The sequence below is a fragment of the Bos indicus x Bos taurus genome, chromosome 1, assembly GCF_003369695.1.
Source record: "Bos indicus x Bos taurus breed Angus x Brahman F1 hybrid chromosome 1, Bos_hybrid_MaternalHap_v2.0, whole genome shotgun sequence".
Lineage (NCBI taxonomy): Eukaryota > Metazoa > Chordata > Mammalia > Artiodactyla > Bovidae > Bos > Bos indicus x Bos taurus.
Genome location: NC_040076.1, coordinates 83,438,097 through 83,459,699, shown reverse-complemented (window position 1 = coordinate 83,459,699; position 21,603 = coordinate 83,438,097). Strand labels below are relative to the sequence as shown.

At 39.4% G+C, this 21,603-nt stretch overlaps 1 protein-coding gene across 5 annotated transcripts in view; it reads right to left on the bottom strand.

The window, feature by feature from the left end:
• Window positions 1–21,603, bottom strand: part of MCF2L2 (MCF.2 cell line derived transforming sequence-like 2) — a 260,855-nt gene that overhangs the window by 176,998 nt on the left and 62,254 nt on the right. For 4 of the 5 annotated variants that reach the window (XM_027539953.1, XM_027539944.1, XM_027539970.1 and 1 more), the window contains exon 3: window positions 12,841–12,955. In XM_027539953.1, the coding sequence (XP_027395754.1) occupies window positions 12,841–12,955 (115 nt within the window). Of the gene's footprint in view, window positions 1–12,840; window positions 12,958–21,603 lie in introns of those variants that run through there. The other variant, XM_027539977.1, reaches the window with a different exon arrangement.

The window sequence follows — 21,603 nt, the reverse complement described above, 5'->3', positions numbered from 1 at the left end:
TTAGTTTATGGATTGTTTAGAGGTGGTTTCTTGGCTTCCAAATATTTTTTAAATTTCCTAGTCAACTTGGGGAAGAGAAAGGGGTAGGAATGCAGATATTGATAGAAAAGAAACCTTCTTTTCAGGAGGAAACCTTCCCAGTTGTTACATAGTATATAGACAGGTATGTATTCATCAAGCTATACAGTTGACATATGTATACTTTATACAAATTATAACTCTTAAAAACCCAAGGAATTAAATAAATTCAAGTTGTGAAAAAGGAAAAATATTATATAACTTTTAAAAAAAGACCAAACGTAGCAAGTGCACAATAGGTATCAGGCACTGATCAAAGGGCATACAACAATGACTAAAACCATTCTGTAGTACAGCAAAAACAAATAACAATAATTTGCTATTAACAAATTAATAACATTAATAACAACAATAATCTTAAACAATAACAGCTACGTGTATCTTGAATTCCTATCAGTTGTCAGGCATCTTTATGTTTTATCTCACTTCATCTTATGAAATAGATATTATTATCTCCATTTTACAGATGAGGAAACAAAGGCTGATAGAAATAAAATAACTTGCCTGACATCACACCAGCAAAACTGGATTTCAAAGTCAGAGCTCTCTGAGAGCAGTGCTTATGCTCTTAACCCCATCCCATGGCGCCCCTTCAGTTTTTTCTTATAACAAATCTGCTTATATCTTCTGGCAGTTTTATTTTGTATATTTTGCTGTTACTAGTGTTTCCTATGTCTTTTCTTTTTCCTTTAAAATAAAAAATTATTCAATTTAATGCTCCAAGGGTTGAAGTGGAGCTTCAACCACTTCTTTAAGTGAGGTGGAACTGGGAGAGGCTCAGTAAATACATGGGTGGGCATAAACACAGGACGTTCTTTGATCTATAAAATAAACAGCTCCCCGCCTACCCTCCCCGTGGCTTCCCCAGCCGGTTGAGGGTAAATGCTCCTCAGTTCCCTGCACACCAAAGCCCAAGACCAGAGCATCTTGTGTAAAGAGGGTGGGATCTGCTGGGAAGATAAAGAACAGTATCTTCTGACACAATTGTGTACAGGCCATAGTTCAGAAATAAGAGTTAATGAATCATGACAATAGTTTTGAATATACTCCCTCGCATAAAGAATACATTCTAAACAACATGAAAATTGTATCAGCTACTGAAGGGATTATTTTTCTACTCCATCTGGTTCAACAAAAGAATCAAAACCTCAACTAAACCAAATGCACAAGAAATGGGGTTTCTAGACCATGTATTTCTTTAGGTAACACTTGGCTGTTTTAATCCCCGTTGTTCTTGTTAACACAAAGATCCTATGATCTTAGTTAGCTGCATAAATACTATTTAATATAATCCTCACAACCACCCTCACAGTCAGGTTGATGATAATATTTCCACTTTATAAATGAGGAAACTAATCCTCAAGATGGTTAAAATTATAATAACTTATCCAAAGTCATACATTATATACAGAGTTAAGATTCAAATTTTCTGAATTCAAGAGCAACACTCAAGTCACAAAATATTTTCTTGGTATAGAAAATATTTTGATACTATATTCCTTCATTTCTAGTCTTAGTAATTCTTCTGTAAAAAATATAATTGAATTTTTGATGTGTCAAAATTGTGCATATGATTAAGTATAATATTGGGTTGACCAAAAAGTTCATTTGGGTGTTTCCCTAACATCTTACAGAAGCCCAAAAGAACTCTTTGGCCAACCCAATACATGAGTGTAAGAGACTGAGGTAAATGCATTCTGACCCCAAAATACCAGATCAGTTTTGTGGTTGATATAGCACATAGTTTCCTAATTAAGCTCTAATATTAATTTATTTTCTATTGCCTTTTTCAGTAAGTTTGGTATTTATTATTCATTTGCTAAGTTGTGTCCAGCTCTTTGCGACTTCATGGACTGAAGCAGAAAAACCCCAGGCTCTTCTCTCCTCCACTATCCCTAGGTATAGAAAATATTTAGCTAACTGAAATTTACTACATTGCCATAAGACTGAGTCAAATGTAGAGTAATCAACCATCCTGGTTTGTCCAAAATACCCTCCCCAACATGGGTGGGCATCATTCAACCCACTGAGGACCTGAATAGAACAAAAATTTGAAGGACGATAGGATTCATGCTCTCTCTCAATCTGACTGTTGAGCTGGGACACTGATCTTCTGCCTTCGGTGATTCTGACTCTCAGGCCTTCAAGCTCAGACTAGAATCTACAAAACTGGCTCTCTGATTTTTAGGCCTTCAAACTATACCACTGGCCTTCTTGGGTCTCCTTCTGAGCCTCCATAATTGTATAAGCCAGTGCCTTATAATAAATACCTACATCTACATATCAGGGTTCCTAGAGAAATGTAATCAATAATATATATATAGTATATATATATACACACACACACACACATATATATTTATAAAGAGATTTATTACAGAATTGGCTCAGGTAGTTATAGTGACCAAAAAGTTCCTTGATCTGTCATCTGCAAGCTAAAGAACCAGAAACACTGGTGGTATAACTCAATCCAAGTCCAAGGCCATGGAATGGAGGAGCTGATGATTTAAAGCCTGATCTGAGTCTGAAAGCACAAAATCCAGGAGCACTGATGTCCAGGGACAAGAGAAGATGATGTCCAAGCTCAAGTAGAGAGAGAATTCATCCTTACTTTGCCTTTTTGTTCTGTTCAGGCACTGAATGGACTGGGTGATGCCCACTCACACTGGGAGGGCAATCTACTCTACTCATGTTATAAATTCAAATGTTAATCTCTTATAGAAATATCCTCATAGACACATCTGAAAATAATTTTTTGCCAGCTGAATGGGCATCCCTTAGCCCAGTCAAGTTAACACACTAAATTAACCATAATATGTATGCAGATATCCTTTGTTCTATTTCTTTGAGGAACTCTGATTAACACATACGGAGAGTCAAGAGAAGAGGTAATTGAAATAAAAAATTTTTCCAGAAAAGTACACCCTAAGTGCAAAAATACTGAAAACAGAGTCCTGGTACAGGACTAGAGTCCAGGGCCCGGACTAGAGAAGGACTCAAAGAAACAGGGTTGGAAAGACAAAGCTCTGGGAGAGAAAAAGAAATGAAAAGAGAGGTGGTGACTGTGATAAAGGCAAAAAGAAGCAAGAGGTAAAATTTAGCATCCTACATGACAAAAAAATAAATTTAGGATACACACACTTTTCCTTAACAAAAAAAGTGTTTTAAGTTTATTAATAAAAGAAACTATATTTAGAAACTATATATAACATGGTGTTCTTAACTAGGAATCTTATAAACTACCCTAAACCACCAAACTTGTTTATTAATTGCAAAGATGCAAGCAACATTCCTATATAAAAAGCTAATATAAAGGGGGGAAAATATGAATCAAAACTTTTTAGCTTTAAGAGAATAAGAAGACAGGCCACAAACTGGAAGAAAATATTTACAAAAGATATATCTGATAAAGAACCATTATACAATAAGAAAACAAACAACCCAATTAAAAACTGGGCAAAAAACCAAAACAGATATTGAACAAAAGAATATATGCAGATGGAAAATGAGCATATGAAAAGATGTTTGGAAAGTTTCATTAGGAAACTGCAAATTAAAACAATAACATTCCACTATACATCCATTATAACGGCCAAAATCCTAAACACTGACAATACTAAATTTTGGCAAGGATGTGGAGGAATACTCACATCCTCACATTGTGAACTCTTACTCATTTCTGGTGGGTATTCAAAATGGTACAGCCACTTTGAAATACAGTCTGGCAGTTTCTTACAAAACTAAGCATACTCATATCATGTGATTCAGCACGTGTAACTACATGGTATTTACCTAAGTGAGTTGAACACTATGTCCACATAATAACTCATACATGGATGTTTACATTAATAGAAAAGAAAGAAAGTGAGGTCAATCAGTTGTGTCTGACTCTTTGTGACCCCATGGGCTATAGCCTACCAGGCTCCTCTGTCCATGGAATTTTCCAGGCAAGAGTACTGGAGTGGGTTGCCATTTCCATCTCCAGGGATCTTCCCAATCCAGGGATCGAACCCAGGTCTCCCACATTGCAGGCAGTAAGCTAGTCTCTGTTTCTGTTTCCTCTATGGACTTTAGTCTGTTTAAACTTTATATTTTTAATGAGGTCAATTTTGGTAAACTGTATTTTCCCAGGAAATAACCTATTTTTATCTTGGTTTTCAAGTTTATCTAAATAGAGGTATGCAAAGTAATTTCTAAAACTTAAATTTTCTTGGGTTTCAGTGCTTATTTTTCTGTTTTCTATTTCTTAGTTTGTATACCTGTGCTTTGTCCATTTCCTCAGTCCATAGTCCTACCATCTGAGCCACCAGGGAAGCCCATTAATAGAAGCTTTATTCATAATTGTCCAAACTTGGAAGGAAACAAGATATCCTTCAGAAGGTGAATGGATAAATTGTAGTATATCCAGACAGTAAACTATTATTCAAAATAAATGAGCTATCAAGTCATGGGAAGACATGAAGGAAACAAATGCATATTACTAAAGGAAAAAAGCCAATCTGAAAAGGTTACATATTGTATGATTACAACTATATAACATTCTGCACAATGCAAAACTATGGAGATGGTAAAATTAAATAGTTGCTAGGGGTTGAGGGGTGGGAGTATAGGACAGATGAATAATAGGTGTAGCACAGAGGGCTTTTAGATCAGTGAAACCAATCTGTATGACGCGATAATGGTGGATATAGGTCATTGTGTGTGTGTGTGTGTGTGTGTTAGTTGCTCAGTCGTGTCCGACTCTTTGTGACCCCATGGATTGTAGCCCACCAGACTCCTCTGTCCATGGGATTCTCCAGGCAAGAGTACTGGAATGGGTTGCCGTTTCCTTTTTCAATAGGTCATCATGTATTTGTCCAAATCCTAAGTATGTATAAAACCAAGACTGAATCCTAATATAAACTATGAACTCTGGGGGTTGTTTTCAATTCAAATGAAAAAAAATAAAGCAAGCCAGAAGAAATCACAAGGAAGAAAATATTAAAGATAAAGCAGAATGAATAAAGTAGAAGACAGAAAAGCCAACAGATCTGATTAAAAAATCAGAATCCCATTTTTTTTAATTAACAAACTAAGACACTAGCTTACTTAATCAAGGAGGGGGAAATGGACAAAGCACAGGTATACACACTAAGAAATAGCAAACAGAAAAATAAGCACTGAAACCCAAGAAAATTTGTTTTAGAAATTACTTTGCATACCTCTATTTAGATAAACTTGAAAACCAAGACAAAAATAGGTTATTTCCTGGGAAAATACAGTTTACCAAAATTGACCTCATTAAAAATATAAAGTTTAAACAAACTCAAGTCCATAGAGGAAACAGAGACAGTTATCAAGGCCCAAATTCACAGGGGAATTTCACAGGGGAATTCAAATTGTCAATGGCTATAAAGTCCTAATCCCACAAGAATAGTTTCTGAGCCTAAAAACTGAAAGAGAACTTCAAAATGCCATTTATGAAGCAAATATGACATTGATACCTATACCTAATTCAATAGCAAAATAAAATGACCAGTTAATAGTAGAGCTACTAGCAACAAACATAAAATAATTAGGAATAAACTTAATAATATAAAAACTATGTCAGGAAAATTTCAAACACTGCCAAAAGACACAAAAGTGGACTCTAACAAAAAGAAAGACTTTTCTTCTTCTTGATAGGATGATTTTAACACCATAAATATGTGACTTGTTCCTGAGTAAATTTATAAAGTTAATAGTCTCAAGGAAAAGGCCAAAGAGTTTCCTTTCTTTTTTCTTTTTCTAAAAATGGAGGTATACAAATAGATAGAAAACAAGAAAGAACAGTAGAAAAACATGAAAAAAGTAAATAAAGCTTAAGGACCCAGTAAGGCAGGGGGAATTAATCCTAGCAAATATTAAACATACTTAACTCTTCTTAGGGCTTCCAGGTGGCTCAGTGGTAATAAATCTGCCTGCCAATGCAGGAGAGGTGGGTTTGAATCCTGGGTTGGAAAGAGCCCCTGGAGAAGGAAATGGTAACCTATTCCAGTATTCCTGCCTGGAGAATTCCATGGACAGAGGAGCCTGGTGGGTTACAGTCCATGGAGTCGCAAAGAGTCGGACACAACTGAGCGACTTTTACTTTTCACATACTCATATATATATATAGAATATATACATATATTAAAATGTAAAGTGATAAAGAGATGAAAAATACAAAAGAAAAATTAAAGACACAGAAGAGAAACTCAAAAGATGCATTGTCCCTCTAATTTGAGTTTCAGAAGCAGAGTTGTAGGAAAGAAATAAGCAGAGATAACAGGAAAAAAATTCTAAGCCTAAGAGAGACTTGAAAATTCCATTCAAAGACACAGCAGTATGAAAGAAAATCTTTGAAATTTCAAACCTGCAAAACATAAAGAAAAAAGCCCCAAAGCTTCTTATGCAGAGAGACAAGCAGCTGACTTATGAAGGGGTGACAGTCAGATCCTGTGACAAGGATCAACTTTGTTATCAGTAATACTGAATGCTAAAAATCAATGGATCAATGTTATTTTACAAAAAAAAAGAAAAAAACTCCATGCTCAGATAGATTGCCAATCAGCTGTGAGATCAAAATGAGCCATTTTCTGACATTCAAGATATAAAACTCACTTACCATACACACTTTCTAAAAAAAGAAATAACTTGAAAGTTTTTAAATGAACATGAAATCCCAAAATGAAGAATGACCTTCCCGAGATAAAAAAACAATCCCAGGTTGACAACTTATAGCAGGTTTACACAGCAACTAGCCTATATTATGAATAGCTCAGAGAGGCTCAAAAGAATATCTCCAAGAAGAAAATGTATGCACTAGACAAATTCTATGATAAAGAATCTATAAGATGTTAATAATATAATAAAGATACATGCCATGCTATAAACAAGAAAAAAAAAGAAAGGCAATTAAAAATGCTAGGGGAAAAGGTACATAAAAAGTCATTGTCCAAGTCTGAAATAAATTAAACTGTGGCATGATTTTGAGCAACCCATGGAGTATGAGAAAAGAGAACCTATTTTACCATAACATTTGTAGCATTCTCCTTTGAGTGACACAGGTTTAAGGACTTAGGATTACATCTCTCACTCCAGAGATCCAATCATATTACATATATAAATGCATTCCACTGATTTCTGTTATTTAGGATCAACCTTTAATCAAAGAAAAACATTGATAGTAATATGTAAAATACATTATAATTCTAGTAATGAAAAGTAGAATATAGGTAGAAGAACTTAAAGGCTGAGAGTAAAGAAAGATGTAAATGCATAGTAGTGAAATCAACAGGTACAAGACCCTGATGAAAGATGTTGAAGACGATACAAACAAATGGAAAGATATACCAAGTTAATGGATTAAAAGAATTAGTATCATGACAGTGACCAAACTACCCAAGGCAATCTACAGATTCAATACAATCCCTATCAAAATACCAAGGCCGTTTTTCACAGAGCTAGAGCAATTATCTTTTTTATAATTGATAATACCACTGAGTAAGAAAAGACTCCAGATATTTACAATCATTGAAGTGAAGTGAAGTGAAGTGAAGTTGCTCAGTCGTGTCCAACTCTTTGCAACCCCATGGACTGTATCCCACCAGGCTCCTCCATCCATGGAATTTTCTAGGCAAGAGTACTGGAGTGGGTTGCCATTTCCTTCTCCATTAGAACCTATAAATTCAAGAAAGAGGCTGTGTTTTGAATGTCTAAAAAAACCTGAATTATCAGGAAAGAGAAATTGAGCCCCTACCTCACAGGATGACCAAAAGGCAGAACATACCACAGTATTCTAAAACAATCACCTAAACAAAAGAACAAATGTCTTATACACACTAAGTCATTCTACTAGGGAGAAATGTCGGACTCCCTGGTTCTTACATAGAGAAGAACAGGAATCTGGCATATTAAATTTTTTTCCTATCCTCTAATATAATGCATTCAAATACTCCTAGCATATAAGACTTACTTGTCAATAGCAAACATTTATTCATAATAAGTCTATAGGATGTGCTCTAATTTTGAGCCTCACTTGTGTGCTTAAGGTCTGGCCTCTCAAGGTATCCTTCCAGAGGGTTCTGAAGCAAATTCATCCATCTTGTACAAGACAACAACCCAATAAGACTCCCCACTCTGAAGCTCTATCCTAGAAGTCAAATGAATGATTCCATTTTCCTGATTTGGGGGAGCAATTCCACAGCCAGACCAGGAAACAACACGTCTTGCCTTAGCTACTCAATCAAAGCAGCACTTTTCCTAGTTATAGTATTTAAAACTACTTAAAATCAGGGGCTTTTTCCACTGCCTTCATAATAGTACGAAGCCCAGATCAAACTCACTTCTCTGATAAGGCTGGTTTTTAAAGCTGAGAGATTGTTATAATCCCGTTCAGTCTTTCGATACAAAGGAGCAAGTCTCTTTAGAATTCACAGGCCAAATAATAATGCTGTCCTCCTCCCCTCCTCCCAAAGTAGAAATGTCAGATAGCATTCTATGAGACAGCATATCATAAAAGAGGATATGAGTCTTCTCAAAGACTATTAATCAGACTCTATGGGAGGAAAATGGACATGGAAGAATTTTTCAAACTTAAATAGGCTTCTCAACAGATTCATTATAGAAAAAGACCTTTAGAAATAGTAAATAATCATAAAATTCACAGTTATGAAATATGGCTCTTGTTTCTATCTAATAAAAGTAACTTCTCCAATCCCTCTCAAGTAATGAGCACATAACTGAGTAAAGCAGAAAAACCAAATAGAGGAACAGGGTAATAAAAATGTATGCTTAGTTATACAAATATGATTTTTAGAAAAACACTTGGAATTTTAAAAAAGTTGGCCATTTCTGTGCCTCAGAATATTTTACTAATGCCTTTTCAAACCACTTAGCTACAATCTGTAGCCACTAAAGGCATGTTTAAAATGAGACCTCAATTCCATGTGCCTAGACATGTAAAAGCATAAGGATCTGATTGTGAACTAGAATTCCTAAAGCTAAAGATCACGGCTGGTTCCTCACTCTCCTTCCCCCCTCCACCAGTCCCCAGTGCCTGTTCCTTCCATCCATCCCCTTCTGTCTAGTCCTCTTGCCCTCAGGCAGCTCACCCCCTCTTCATTTTACACCTAGTCCAGTAGTCATGTATGGGTGTGAGAGCTAGACCACAAAGAAGGCTGAGTGCCAAAGAATTGATGCTTTTGAGCTGTGGTGCTAGAGAAGATTCTTGAGAGTCCCTCGAACAGCAAAATGGTCAAACCAGACAGTCCTAAAGGAAATCAACCCTGAATATTCATTGGAAGGACTAATGGTGAAGCTGAAGCTCCAATACTTTGGTCACCTGATGCAAACAGCCAACTCATTAGAAAAGCCCCTGATGCTGGGAAAGATTGAAGGCAGGAGGAAAAGGGGGTGACAGAGGATGAGATGGTTGGATGGCATTACCAACTCAATAACCATGAGTTTGAGCAAACTCCAGGAGACAGTGAAGGACAGAGAAGCCCAGCGTGCTGCAGTCCATGGGGTCACAAAGAATCAGACATGAACAACAACAGGGCAGAATCCCCTAACTGGTCTCCCTTCCTCCCTCCCTCCATTCCTGGCCCATCCTGCACACCACCACCACGTTCATCTGGTTGCCATTTTTTCTTGCTCAGAATGTCCAATGGCCCCGTCTTGCTCACTGTGCCTAAACTTCTTAACTTGGTGGAAAACACCTTGCCCAGTCTGTTCCTAACTGTCTATCCAGATCTCATTTCTCACTACTATCTGAAAAGGATCCTCACCCTGTTATGGATAACCTCGATAGTCTGTAATTCCCTAAACAAGCTCTATTTAAAACTTCAAAATCCAGGGGGGTTGAAAATAGAAGCCAAGTCACTTGCCCCAGATCACACAGCTAGCGATCATAGAATCTGGATTTCAATCCAGGTTTGAGCTGTGTCCAAAGTTCTTAAACACCATCTTGTTCTCTCTCTCTGAAATGTCCCTCTGATTTATATGTGGAAATCTCATCCATCCTTCAAGGTGACTTCACTCCTGAAGCTTTCCTTGTTTTTTCCTGTCTGAAGTGCTTCTTTTCTTTTCTGAGCTCTTATAGCATTTTCTTCACATATTTCACAAAATACCATAACAGAGTCATGTGAGATTCAAGATATTGTTGTATGGTCTTGTGGTCCTTTATGGTACCTAACATACTTCTCTACACACTGATGGCACTCAGCAAAGATCTGATAAAAAATGAGCTGTGGGAAGCCTTTCAGCACTCACCCAACCTGACCACAATGAGAGATCCTTATGAATTTCAGGCACAGAGCTCTCCTTTTCCTGCCCTGAGCATCCTGTCTTTCTCCTCTTCTAGTGCATCAATTGTGCATACACTCCTTGTTGTATGTCAGGCCACCTGCCTATAAACCATTGTGCAACCTGGGAAAAGTTCTGGTGTCTGGTAACCGTTGTAACATTTAGGAAGATGCAAACTGTGATAACAGGAATCATAAAAAGGAACAAGAGTGGTTTCATTCTTTGGAACCTGAAATGGCAACTGGGAAACAAAGTTCAGGTCAAATTCTCCTTTCAGGCCTCCTTACTCATTGTCTCTGTTTTATGTCGAAAGGAACATGGGGTGGGGCGGTAGCTAGTATGACCAAATGCCAGGAAGAAGAAAAGGGGAATAACTGGTCAGCTACTCTTTCTCAAGAGACAAACTGCATTCTAGGAAAGGAAAATACCAAGTTTACAAGAAATTATACAAGAGCACAGAGCAGAAAAGGTAAATTAGGCCTAAACAGTAGCCTCTTGATTTTTCTTTTCTTTTCTTTTCTTTTTTTTGCCTGTGAGATAGGGTTTCTACCCCTTAATGCTTTCCCTCCACACTGGGTCATGTGGCACTCAATGTCTGGTCCTCAGAGTGGCGGCTCAGGAAAGGCTGCAAATACAATATGAAAATGACCCATTTAATTTAGCATATGACTCCATCCACTGAGTCGGTACAATTAGATTGTAAGTTTAAAGCAATATAATGATAATGGGGAAGAGGCACTTCTATCTGTTACCCACCTCCCTGCTCACCCTCTCGCATGCTGCTCCTCACAGAAGTTGCTAAACTGATAGGTCAATGTTCTGGAAGGCAACTGAGCCAAAGAGGGAGACCAAGTTCAACTCCCTATAACTTTGGGAGGAAAAGGCAGGAGTGAGAAGTGGGGTTCCCCTCTCTCTCTCAGTGTTCTGCTTCTCCCCATATAACAAACACCCTTTGATTGAAATGAACCAGATCAGAACAGGAAATTTCACCAACATTACTTCTTGAGAACCTACCATGTGCTGGGCTAGAAGGAAAAAAAAGAAAAGAAGCATTGGCCCCTATTCTTGAGTAGTTCACAGTCTAATAGGAGAAGCAGAAATAATTTCCATATACCATGTGTTATGCAAGGGGTACTGTGGAAATAGAGTCTGTGGAAATAAAGAGTCTGTGAGAGCAGAATTGGGGTCAAGGCAAGTTTCCTTGAAGAAATGAGCTCAGACTGAGGGCTGATGATTTTGCAAGAGTCAGCCAGGCCCAGAAGGGTGGCATAAGTGTTCCTGCAGAGAGAACCATGTAAGCAAAGCCCAGAGATGTACAGCATCCTTCTCTCAAACCAACAAAGTCCAAATCCTCTCCTGTCTATATAATGTCTACAATACTCTTGCATCAGAGATAAAGAATAAGGTAAAATATAATTTAAGCACTGACCTTTGAAGAAATGCACTAAAAATAAATCCATAGCTTTCTCTGAAGAAGAAAGAAGGGTAAAAAAAACGAAACAAAAAATATCTTAGAGTGGGTTTGGTTAAAGCAAACTAATTAACTTCCTCATCTCTGCAGGTGGGATCAGGCTCCAGGTGGACTTTCAATCACAGAGTTTACCTCTAAATCATATGAGGCAGATGGAAAGCAAGCAAAACAGCACACCCCTGGATGTTGTGTAAACTCCTAACCACAAAGCATTTAAGTAACAGACAGTACCATAAGCGACACACACCCATGGAGGGTCAGGCCTTTATGGGCTAAGTCTGCGCCCCAGGGAGTTTGGACTCCACAGTCAGCTCCACCTCTGTCTGTGAAATATTTGTCACAAATATGAACTCTGTCCCACATTCCATCCCTAGAAGACCTGGCTATTTATTGACTTAGTGGCATAAATATGTGAGACCTGGGCCCAAGAGTGTTGAAGTAGCAGATGCCCCAAAATATCTCTGTTTCGATCTCAGCTATAGGCATAGTTTTAATTTCTGGACTTTCAGTTTCCTTGCTCTGTGACTTACTTTCTCCATCTGACAATGATAGTTATAACATCTACCCTTAAATTCCTTATTTAGGGGAAATAAATGAAGTGACTCCTAACTTGGCTTGAGCCTCCTGAGCAGCAGCCAGGTGTCTTAGACAACAGGCCCCAGGAAACCAGGATCACCTTAATCTACAGCAATGAACCTGAAGGAACAAAATCAACATTAGCTAGTCAATCAATTTTTCATTCACTTACCAATGTTTATTAAGTACTTCATATGTGCACACCATAATAAAACTGATGCTCATGTAACTTTGTTTTCTAGTCTCTTTCCACATCCTTTGTTTTGACTGATGGATAAGTGAAATTGGACATAACACAGCAGTGTGAGCTGGGCTCATGGAAGATCCCATCCCAACCCAGTACTACCACATGGGAAATTCAGGATAAACACAGTGACAAGGAAGGCAGCAGTGTACTGTGTTCAGCTCACCTGGGGACACTAGTTAGGTAGGTCATGACATTCAGGAAGTCTTCATCTGGGATGTGCTTGAACCCCACAAACTCTGGAAAAGTGATGATGGGGGCACCATCTTTCCCTCGGCCTCCTGCAACAAAAATGGGTAGCCAAGATGTTAACAAAATGTTTTCACGTCACACCTCTGCAGGTAAAGGACTCAGGCTAATATCAACTTGAGATGTGCATCGGTCTCCCCCTTTTTTGTCGTATTATTTTAGAGCAGGAGGCGGGAAAGTTGACACTGAATTATTTCGAACAAGCCTCTCTTCTTCAAGCTTGTTCAGGGGTGTTGTGAGAATTCAATTTTTTTAATCCTTTGAAGATAGTTACTATACAAAAGACAACACTGATTTATTTTAGTATAGGTGGAATAGTAAATAATGCCAATACAAATACATAATATTGCTCTTCATTTATGGAGTTCAGTTCAGTTCAGTCGCTCAGTTGTGTCCAACTCTTTGCGACTCCATGAACCGCAACACACCAGGCTTCCCTGTCCATCACCAGCTCCCACAATTTACCCAAACTCATGTCCATTGAGTCGCTGATGCCATCCAACCATCTCATCCTCTGTTGTCCCCTTCCCCTCCCACCTTCAATCTTTCCCAGCATCAGGGTCTTTTCAAATGAGTCAACTCTTCACACGAGGTGGCCAAAGTATTGGAGTTTCAGCTTCAACATCAGTCCTTCCAATGAACACCCAGGACTGATCTTCTTTAGGATGGACTGGTTGGATCTCCTTGCAGTCCAAGGGACTCTCAAGAGTCTTCTCCAATACCACGGTTCAAAAGCATCAATTCTTCGGTGCTCAGCTTTATAGTCCAACTCTCACATCCATACATGACTACTGGAAAAACCATAGCCTTGACTAGACGGACCTTTGTTGACCTTTTTAATATGCTGTCTACGTTGGCCATAACTTTCCTTCAGCAAATATCAAATGTAAAAGTGTATGGTGGTTAAACGAGTTGGCTCTAGAGACTTCCCTGGCAGTCCAATGGTTAGGATTTCATGCTTCTACTGCAGGGGGCACAGGTTTGATCCCTGTTCAGGGAACTAAGATCCTATATGTTGTGCAGTGTGATCAAAAAAGAGAAAGAAAGAGAAAGTTGGCTTTAAAATCAGACAACTTTATTCAAGTTCTGCTTTACCACTTAATTTCTATGTGATTTTATGCAAGATACTTAAACAGAAGTTTCCTTTTATATGCAAATATGTATCTATGTAATAGGAATATTACCTATACCTTCCTCAAAAGGTATTGTAAGGATTAAGTGAGAACATATATGAAAAGCACTTTAGCAGACTATTTATTATATATAAGTGCTCCATAAATGGTAACCTTTATTATGGTTATATTCTTGCAAGGCAAGGCTTCCCTGGTGGCTCAGATGGTAAAAAAATCTGCCAGCAATTCAGGAGACCAGGGTTCAATGCCTGGGTTGGGAAGATCCACTGAAGAAGGGAATGGCAACCCACTCCAGTATTCTTGCCTGGAAAATCCCCATGGACAGAGGAGCCTGGTAGGCTACAGTCCATGAGGTCACAAAGAGTTGGACAGGACTGAGTGACTAAGCACCCATTGTTAAGCACATTCTTGCAAGGCAGCTGCTCTTGAATAACTCATAAACAGATATAAGACATCCCTGTGAGAACAAAAGCATAAATAAGTATTTAAATATTTTATTCATTAAAGCAGATGCCACTAGATTAAATAGATTCTATTTCCCAATCTCTTTGCAGCTAGATGTACCCACCAGACTATGTTCCAGCCCCATGGTTCCCAAACAGGGATGCACAGTGAACTCACAAAAGTGCCATGAGTATTTGAAATTTAGGGGGAAAACAGCATAAGTTGGCGTCTGTCAGATGCCATGCTTGCTACTAGCTTGCGGTAGTTTGAAATTTCAACAATAAATTGTGCAGTATTTTTTTGAATGGCATTACATCTTTGGAGAACTGAGGATTTGGTGGCTGCTGGTGTTAAAAGCAAGTGTAATATGAAAATCAGTGTGAAATAGGAAATTCAAGTGGTGATATCCAGATTGATTCCAAGGTTTGAGATCACTGTGGTTCTCTAAAACTGAAAGTTAAATCTGACTTTTTCTTTCAACTGTGTATCTATTTTTCTAAAACAGCTACTAACTTGTCAGGACATATAGATTTAAGTTGTTTAACCTGTCAGGTATTGCTTTTGGCCACAAAGGACTGTGAAAAACTGACTGAGCTGCTAAGGCACTAAGGACTAAGGAACTTGGAGCACTTGTGCCCCAGGCAGAGGGACATAAGCCGAAATGCTGGGAGCACCTTCCATGCTGTGCCCGTGGAGGGAGGCTACTTTCCAGTGGAATGCAGCTCCCAACTGAAGCCAACTACAAATGACTGCACCTATTTCGTATATCTAACACAAGAGTCATCAGTGCATGGTGTGGTTTAACAAGGACTGCATGATTACTGAGGGTGTGGAATCAATGAAGAAATTATAGGAAAGGGAGACTGAGAGAAGCAAAGGCAGGCACCTCTCCTAAGGAGAGAGACTCCTGGCCTGCTCTGTGGAGAATCCAGGTGATGTCGCCAGTCTATCTAATGGCGCTGCCATTAAGATCATCCAACCCACTCTGCTGCTCTCAATCCACACCTGGTATCTTCCGATTATACTCTGATATCCCATGTACATTTGTTTCATGGGAGAGAACGTGCTACCTAGCAAACGTGAGTGTTTCTATCATGGAAAGAGTAAGTCAGCATTGTGGTTTTTCTACACAAGTCTCTTGTGTGTATTGTTAATGTGAGTCTTGGGCTCTCAGAGACCAATCACTCTGTGATATTTGTCTCAACGACCAGTCATCTCCAGGAAATGCCTCTTGATTAATCCTGTACACTTAAATTAAAAAAAAAAAAAAAAAAAAAAACCCTGCAGATTAGGTGTTTGACAAGGAGATTGAGCTACCTTGTTACATTGACTGAAAACAAGCTAGATCAGGATGCCATTAGCTTTCAACTAAAATATATTCTTCTTTCTAGTTTCACAATCACAGGGGTTTGCGAGAAATGTGAATTAAGAGAAGTTACACATTGAGTAAGGCTAAATTTAGAATGCATTATAACACTATACTAATTGCATAAACAATATCTGCCAAGAAAATGGCTAAAACATTTCAAGGAACCAAAACACTGTAAAATATTCATAAGGATATACCTTTTCATGATTTAATCTTTTCATTAACTAAAATTAAAGGTATTCATGCCTAAATAGAGAAATATGGGTAGAGTTTTCTCATATCATGGTTAACACTGAGAACAAACACCAGAAAGTCAGGGGGTTAACTGGGGACACCACATGCTATTAACCTTTAGTCTGTTAGTCCTAGAGGCAGAAGCACCAAGGAAACAAAACTGGGCCTCCATCCGCTACAAGGCAGTCAGTGCCATCTTGTGAGGAAGCGTGGAAATGCAGAAGGAAGAAATAATGCAGCAAAGAAGCCCATTTAAGGAAGGTAAATAAAACCAGACTCCTAGGAACTAAGTATGATGGTGACTTAATAAAATAAACTTTAGTCCTCTGGTATCATTTCTGTACATTAAGAGGACTAATTTTATTGCAGAAAATACTAGCAATACTTGGCCTACATAAGACCATTCCCTTCAGGGTCTGGGTTTAGAGGAGAATTTGGAACATTGAGAAATCCCATAGGAAGATGGTGAAGAGCAACAGTGGGAGAGACAGTGAGATGGTTACTGCTATTTGCCTCTCAGTATCTATTCTCCCTTTCTCTTCCCCTCACCCCCAAAAAACTGATAAGTAAATAAATCATGAATCAGGGGACTGGGGATCTATTCTAACTCACATTGGCCTAACCTAAGAAACACATTATTTGTATAAGCCCTTCAAATAGTGTTTCCTCCTGCTATTATTTTTTTTCACAATAGTAAAAGATGTTTATCAATTTTCACAATCAATAACCAGACAAAAAATAAAAGATAATTACAATCGCAGGCCATAATGGAAACATGATTAACCTAATAATATAAAATAAATACATACAATTTCAGGGGTTAATTAGAGTGATGTGGTAAGTGGAAATGCATACACACACATGTTCTCATCTGCCCAGCCAGTCTATGTCTTTTGGTTGGTGCATTTAATCCATTTACATTTAAGGTAATTATAGATGAATATGATCCTGCTGGGCTTCCCTAGTGGCTCAGATGGTAAAGAATTCACCTGCAATGCAGGAGACCTGGGTTCTATCCCTGGGTTGGGAAGATACCCTGGAGGAGGGCATGGCAATCCCTTCCAGTATTCTTGCCTGGAGAATCCCATTGATAGAGAAGCATGGTGGACCACAGTCCATGGGGTCACAAAGAGTCAGACATGACTGAGCAACTAAGCACACACATGATCCTACTGGGCTTCCCAGGTGGCACTAGTGGTAAAGAACCTGCTTTGCCAATGCAGGTAGACATAACAGACCCGAGTTCGATCCCTGGTTTGGGAAGATCGCCTGGAGGAGGATATGGCAACCCATTCCAGTATTCTTGCCTGGAGAACCCCATGGACAGAGGAGCCTGGCAGGGTTCAGTTCATAGGGTCACAAAGAGTTGGACACAACTGAAACAACTCACACCAATGCACACACATATGATCCTATTGTCATTTTTTTAATTGTTTGCAGTTTATTTTGTGTATGTTTTTTCCTTCTCCTGTATTTCCTCCCTAGAGAAGTTCCTTTAGCATTTGTTGTAAAGCTGATTTTGTGGTACTGAATTCTCTTAACTTTTGCTTGTCTAGAAAGTTTTTTATTTCTCCCTCAAATCTGAATGAAAGTCTTGCTAGGTAGAGTATTCTTGGTTGTAGGTTCTTCCCTTTCATCACTTTAAATGTATCACGCCATTCCCTTCTGGCTTGTAGAGTTTCTGTTGAGAAATCAGCTGATAACCTTATAGGAGTTTCCTTGTATGTTGTCATTTTTCCCTTGTTGCTTTTAATATTTTATCTTTGTCTTTAATTTTCATCATTTTGATTACTATATGTCTTGGTGTGTTCCTCATTGGGTTTATCCTGCATGGGACTCTCTGTGCTTCCTGGACTTGGTTGACTATTTCCTTTCCCATGTTAGGAAAGTTTTCCCTATTATTTCTTCAAATATTTTCTTGGGTCCTTTCTCTCTCTCTACTCCTTCTGGGCCTCCTGTTGGTGCATTTAATGTTGTCCCAGAGATCTCTTAGGCTGTCTTACTTTTATTCATTCTTTTTTCTATATTCTGTTCTGTGGTGGTGATTTCCACCATTCTGTCTTCCAGGTCATTTATCTGTTCTTCTGCCTAAGTTACTCTGCTACCTATTCCTTATAGTATTTTGTTCATTGGTTTGTTTATTCTTTAGGGCTTCCAGGTCTTTGGTAAATATTTCTTGCATCTTCTCCATTGTTTTCCTGAGATCCTGGATCATCTTCACTATCATTATTCTGAATTCTTTTTCTGGAAGGTTGCCTATCTCCACTCCACATGGTTATTTTTCTGGGGTTTTATTTTGTCCCTTTATCTGGGACAAAACCCTCTGCTTTCTCATCTTGGTTAATTTTCCATGATGTGGTTTAGGTTCTAGCTGCTATTGAGGCTTCCTGGATGGCTCAGTGGTAAAGAATCTGCCTGCAATGCAAGAGACTGCCTTGAATGCAGGAGACATGGTTTTGAGCCCTGGGTCAGGAAGATCTCCTGGAGGACAGCATGGCAACCCACTCCAGTATTCTTGCCTGGAGAATTTCATGGACAGAGGAGCCTGGCAGTCTACAATCCATAGGGTTGCAGAGGTGGACATGACTGAAGCAACTTAGCGCTCACGCATGCTGTGAGACTGTGGTTCTTCTTGCTTCTTCTGTCTGCCTCTGGTGGATGAGGCTAAGAGGCTTGTCTAAGCTTCCTGATGGGAGGGACTGATGGTGAGAAAAACTGGGTCTTACTCTGGTGGGCAGGGCCATGCTCAGTAAAACTTTAATCCAATGACCTGCTGATGGCTGGGATTGTGCTCCCTCTCTATTAGTTGTTCTGCCTGAGGTGACCCAGTTCTGGGGTCTATGGGCTTAATGGTGATCTCCAAGAGGTCTTATGCCAAGTGACCCCTTTCAGGACTGCTGCTGCCAACGCCCATCCCCACAACGAGCCACTGCCGACCCACACGTCCACAGAAGACCCTCCAACACTAGCAGGTAGTTTGGGTTCAGTCTCCTGTATGATCACTGCTCCTTTCCCCTGGGTCTTGGTGTGAAGATTTTGTTTGTGCCCTCCAAGACTGGAGTCTCTGATCCCCCTAGTCCTGTGGAAGTTCTATAATTAAATCCCACTGGCCTTCAAAGTCATATTCCTTGGGGATTCCCAGTACCTTTGCTGGATCTATAGACTGTGAAGCCTGACATGAATGAGGCCCAGAACTTTCACAAAAGTGGGAGAATTTCTCTGGTATTATTGTTCTCCTGATTGTGGGTCACTCACCTGGTGGGTCGGAGAAGTCAGTGGCAACCCACTCCAGTACTCTTGCCTGGAAAATCCCATGGACAGAGGAGCCTGGTAGGCTGCAGTCCATGGGGTCGCTGGAGTTGGACACGACTGAGCGACTTCACTTTCACTTTTCACTTTCATGCATTGGAGAAGGAAATGGCAAGCCACTCCAGTGTTCTTGCCTGGAGAATCCCAGGGACGGGAAGCCAGGTGGGCTGCCGTCTCTGGGGTCGCACAGAGTCGGACATGACTGAAGCGACTTAGCAGCAGCAGCAGCACCTGGTGGGTATGGGGTTTGATTTTATTGTGATTGCACCCCTCCTACCATCTCGGTGCAGCTTCTTTGTCTTTAGATGTGGGGCATCTTTTTTGTTGTTGTTCCACCGTCCTCCTGTTGATGGTTGTTCAATAGCTAATTGCAGTTTTGGTGCTCTCCCAGGAGGAGATGAGTACACATCCTTCTACTCTTGAACCAGAAGCTTCCTGCTATTATTTTTAAAGGGATTAAAATTCTTATTGTAAATGGCTACATGACACAGTTCTGGAATGAAACAAAAGCAGAAGGCTACCAAGAGCTCTAGGAAAGTTATTGCTCTCTTAGCAAAAGGAACAGAAGGCAGCATTGCTTCTTTTCCTTCTTCCTGCTTTGGATACAGACTTGATGTCTGGAGCTGTAGCAGCCATCTTAGGATTAAGACTTACCTCCAGACCTCCTATTATGCATTGAGTTGGCCAAAAAGTTCATTTGGATTTTTCTATCTGGTCAACCCAATAGTTTAAAAACAAACATATCCTATAGTCTACGTTTTCTTGTAGCCAAATACTATGCTAAGCACTATCCTTAAAACAACAGATGAGAAACCCTGCTCACAGCAACCTACTAATTGTGTTGGAATATGAACCTAGATTGTCTGAGTTCAAAGGCTAGTGTCTTCATCACACTAACCTGTTTATATTTTCTTGATTCCTAGCTAAGTGCCTGAACTTAGAATATCCCAAGTTCACTGGGGAACATGCAAGTTGTCTTCCATGGTCAGATTCACCAGATACCCTAGCCCTGTCCACTATCCAATTCCTGCTGATGGCCCTGTTGGTATCACCATCCAGACGCCTCAAACCATCTGGCCACATATCTGGGTGAGGCATCATGCAATGAGCCCTGCTCTTCAACCAGCCAGAGAAGCACACTCACACAGCACAGCAGGCCAGGCACCTGTGGCCTCACTGAGAAAAAGGCTCCATCCTCTCTTTCACAGCATCCTTGGTTGATGGGGGCTCTGGCTCTCTCTAGATCTCAGTGGAATCTATAGATAAGTCCACAGCTGGAACATCTTCACCCTGCTTGTCTGAATCAGGAAAAGTGCTGTGACTCAGAGCAGAGGCCAGGGCTGGGCTGCCATGGAAAAAACCTAACCGATGAGATTCCTGTTTTACAACCACAACTACCCAGGCACCCACAACAGCCCCGTTGCTGACCTTTGCTGCCTCTGTCAGGTAAAGAGGGAAGTTAAGATGAAAAGCAGGCCTGCTAATTCCAAAAAAACCTGCTGACTCAGAGAACTCCATGGCTGCTGATATTTTTCTTGATTTGTAGTGTGGCAAATTCTATCACAGCTAATCCATGCTTCTCTCTCAAAGGAAGGGCAACCTCGAGGCAACAAGCTGACAAGCTCAGAAATGAAAGGATTGTCCAGTCAAAGTGCCTCTCCTAAAGCAGAGGTATCCTCTTGGGCCAGTGTGAGTTTTCAGTTCTATGTTCTACATTAAAGAGTGACAGTTATCTCTACTTCTGACTTAATTGTGCTATTATATACTCTATCACTGTATGGTTTTGGTCCCTTATAAAAACACTGTCATACTGAAAACATGTTTGGTAATATAAAAATAAACACTTTTGAGGGACTAAAATATATCAGGAAAAAAGAGCAAACATTTAATTGGCAGTTGCAATATTAAGCATTTTTCATACATTATGCTTTAATCCTCAAAATTATGATGACCCTATTCATTACACAAAGTGAGGAAAGTGAAGCTTAGACAAGTAAATTACCCAACATGATACAGCCAGTCAGTAGCAGAATCTAACCATATCTAGGGCTGTCTGGTACCAGTTTACAATTTTCCCTAAACTGCCTCTAAGAAATAAGCATAGAAAAAAATGCCTCAATGTTACTCGAAAGCAATAACTTTGGATATTTAAGTGTATCAATCAGCCACTGGATTCCTTTCCCAGATGAAT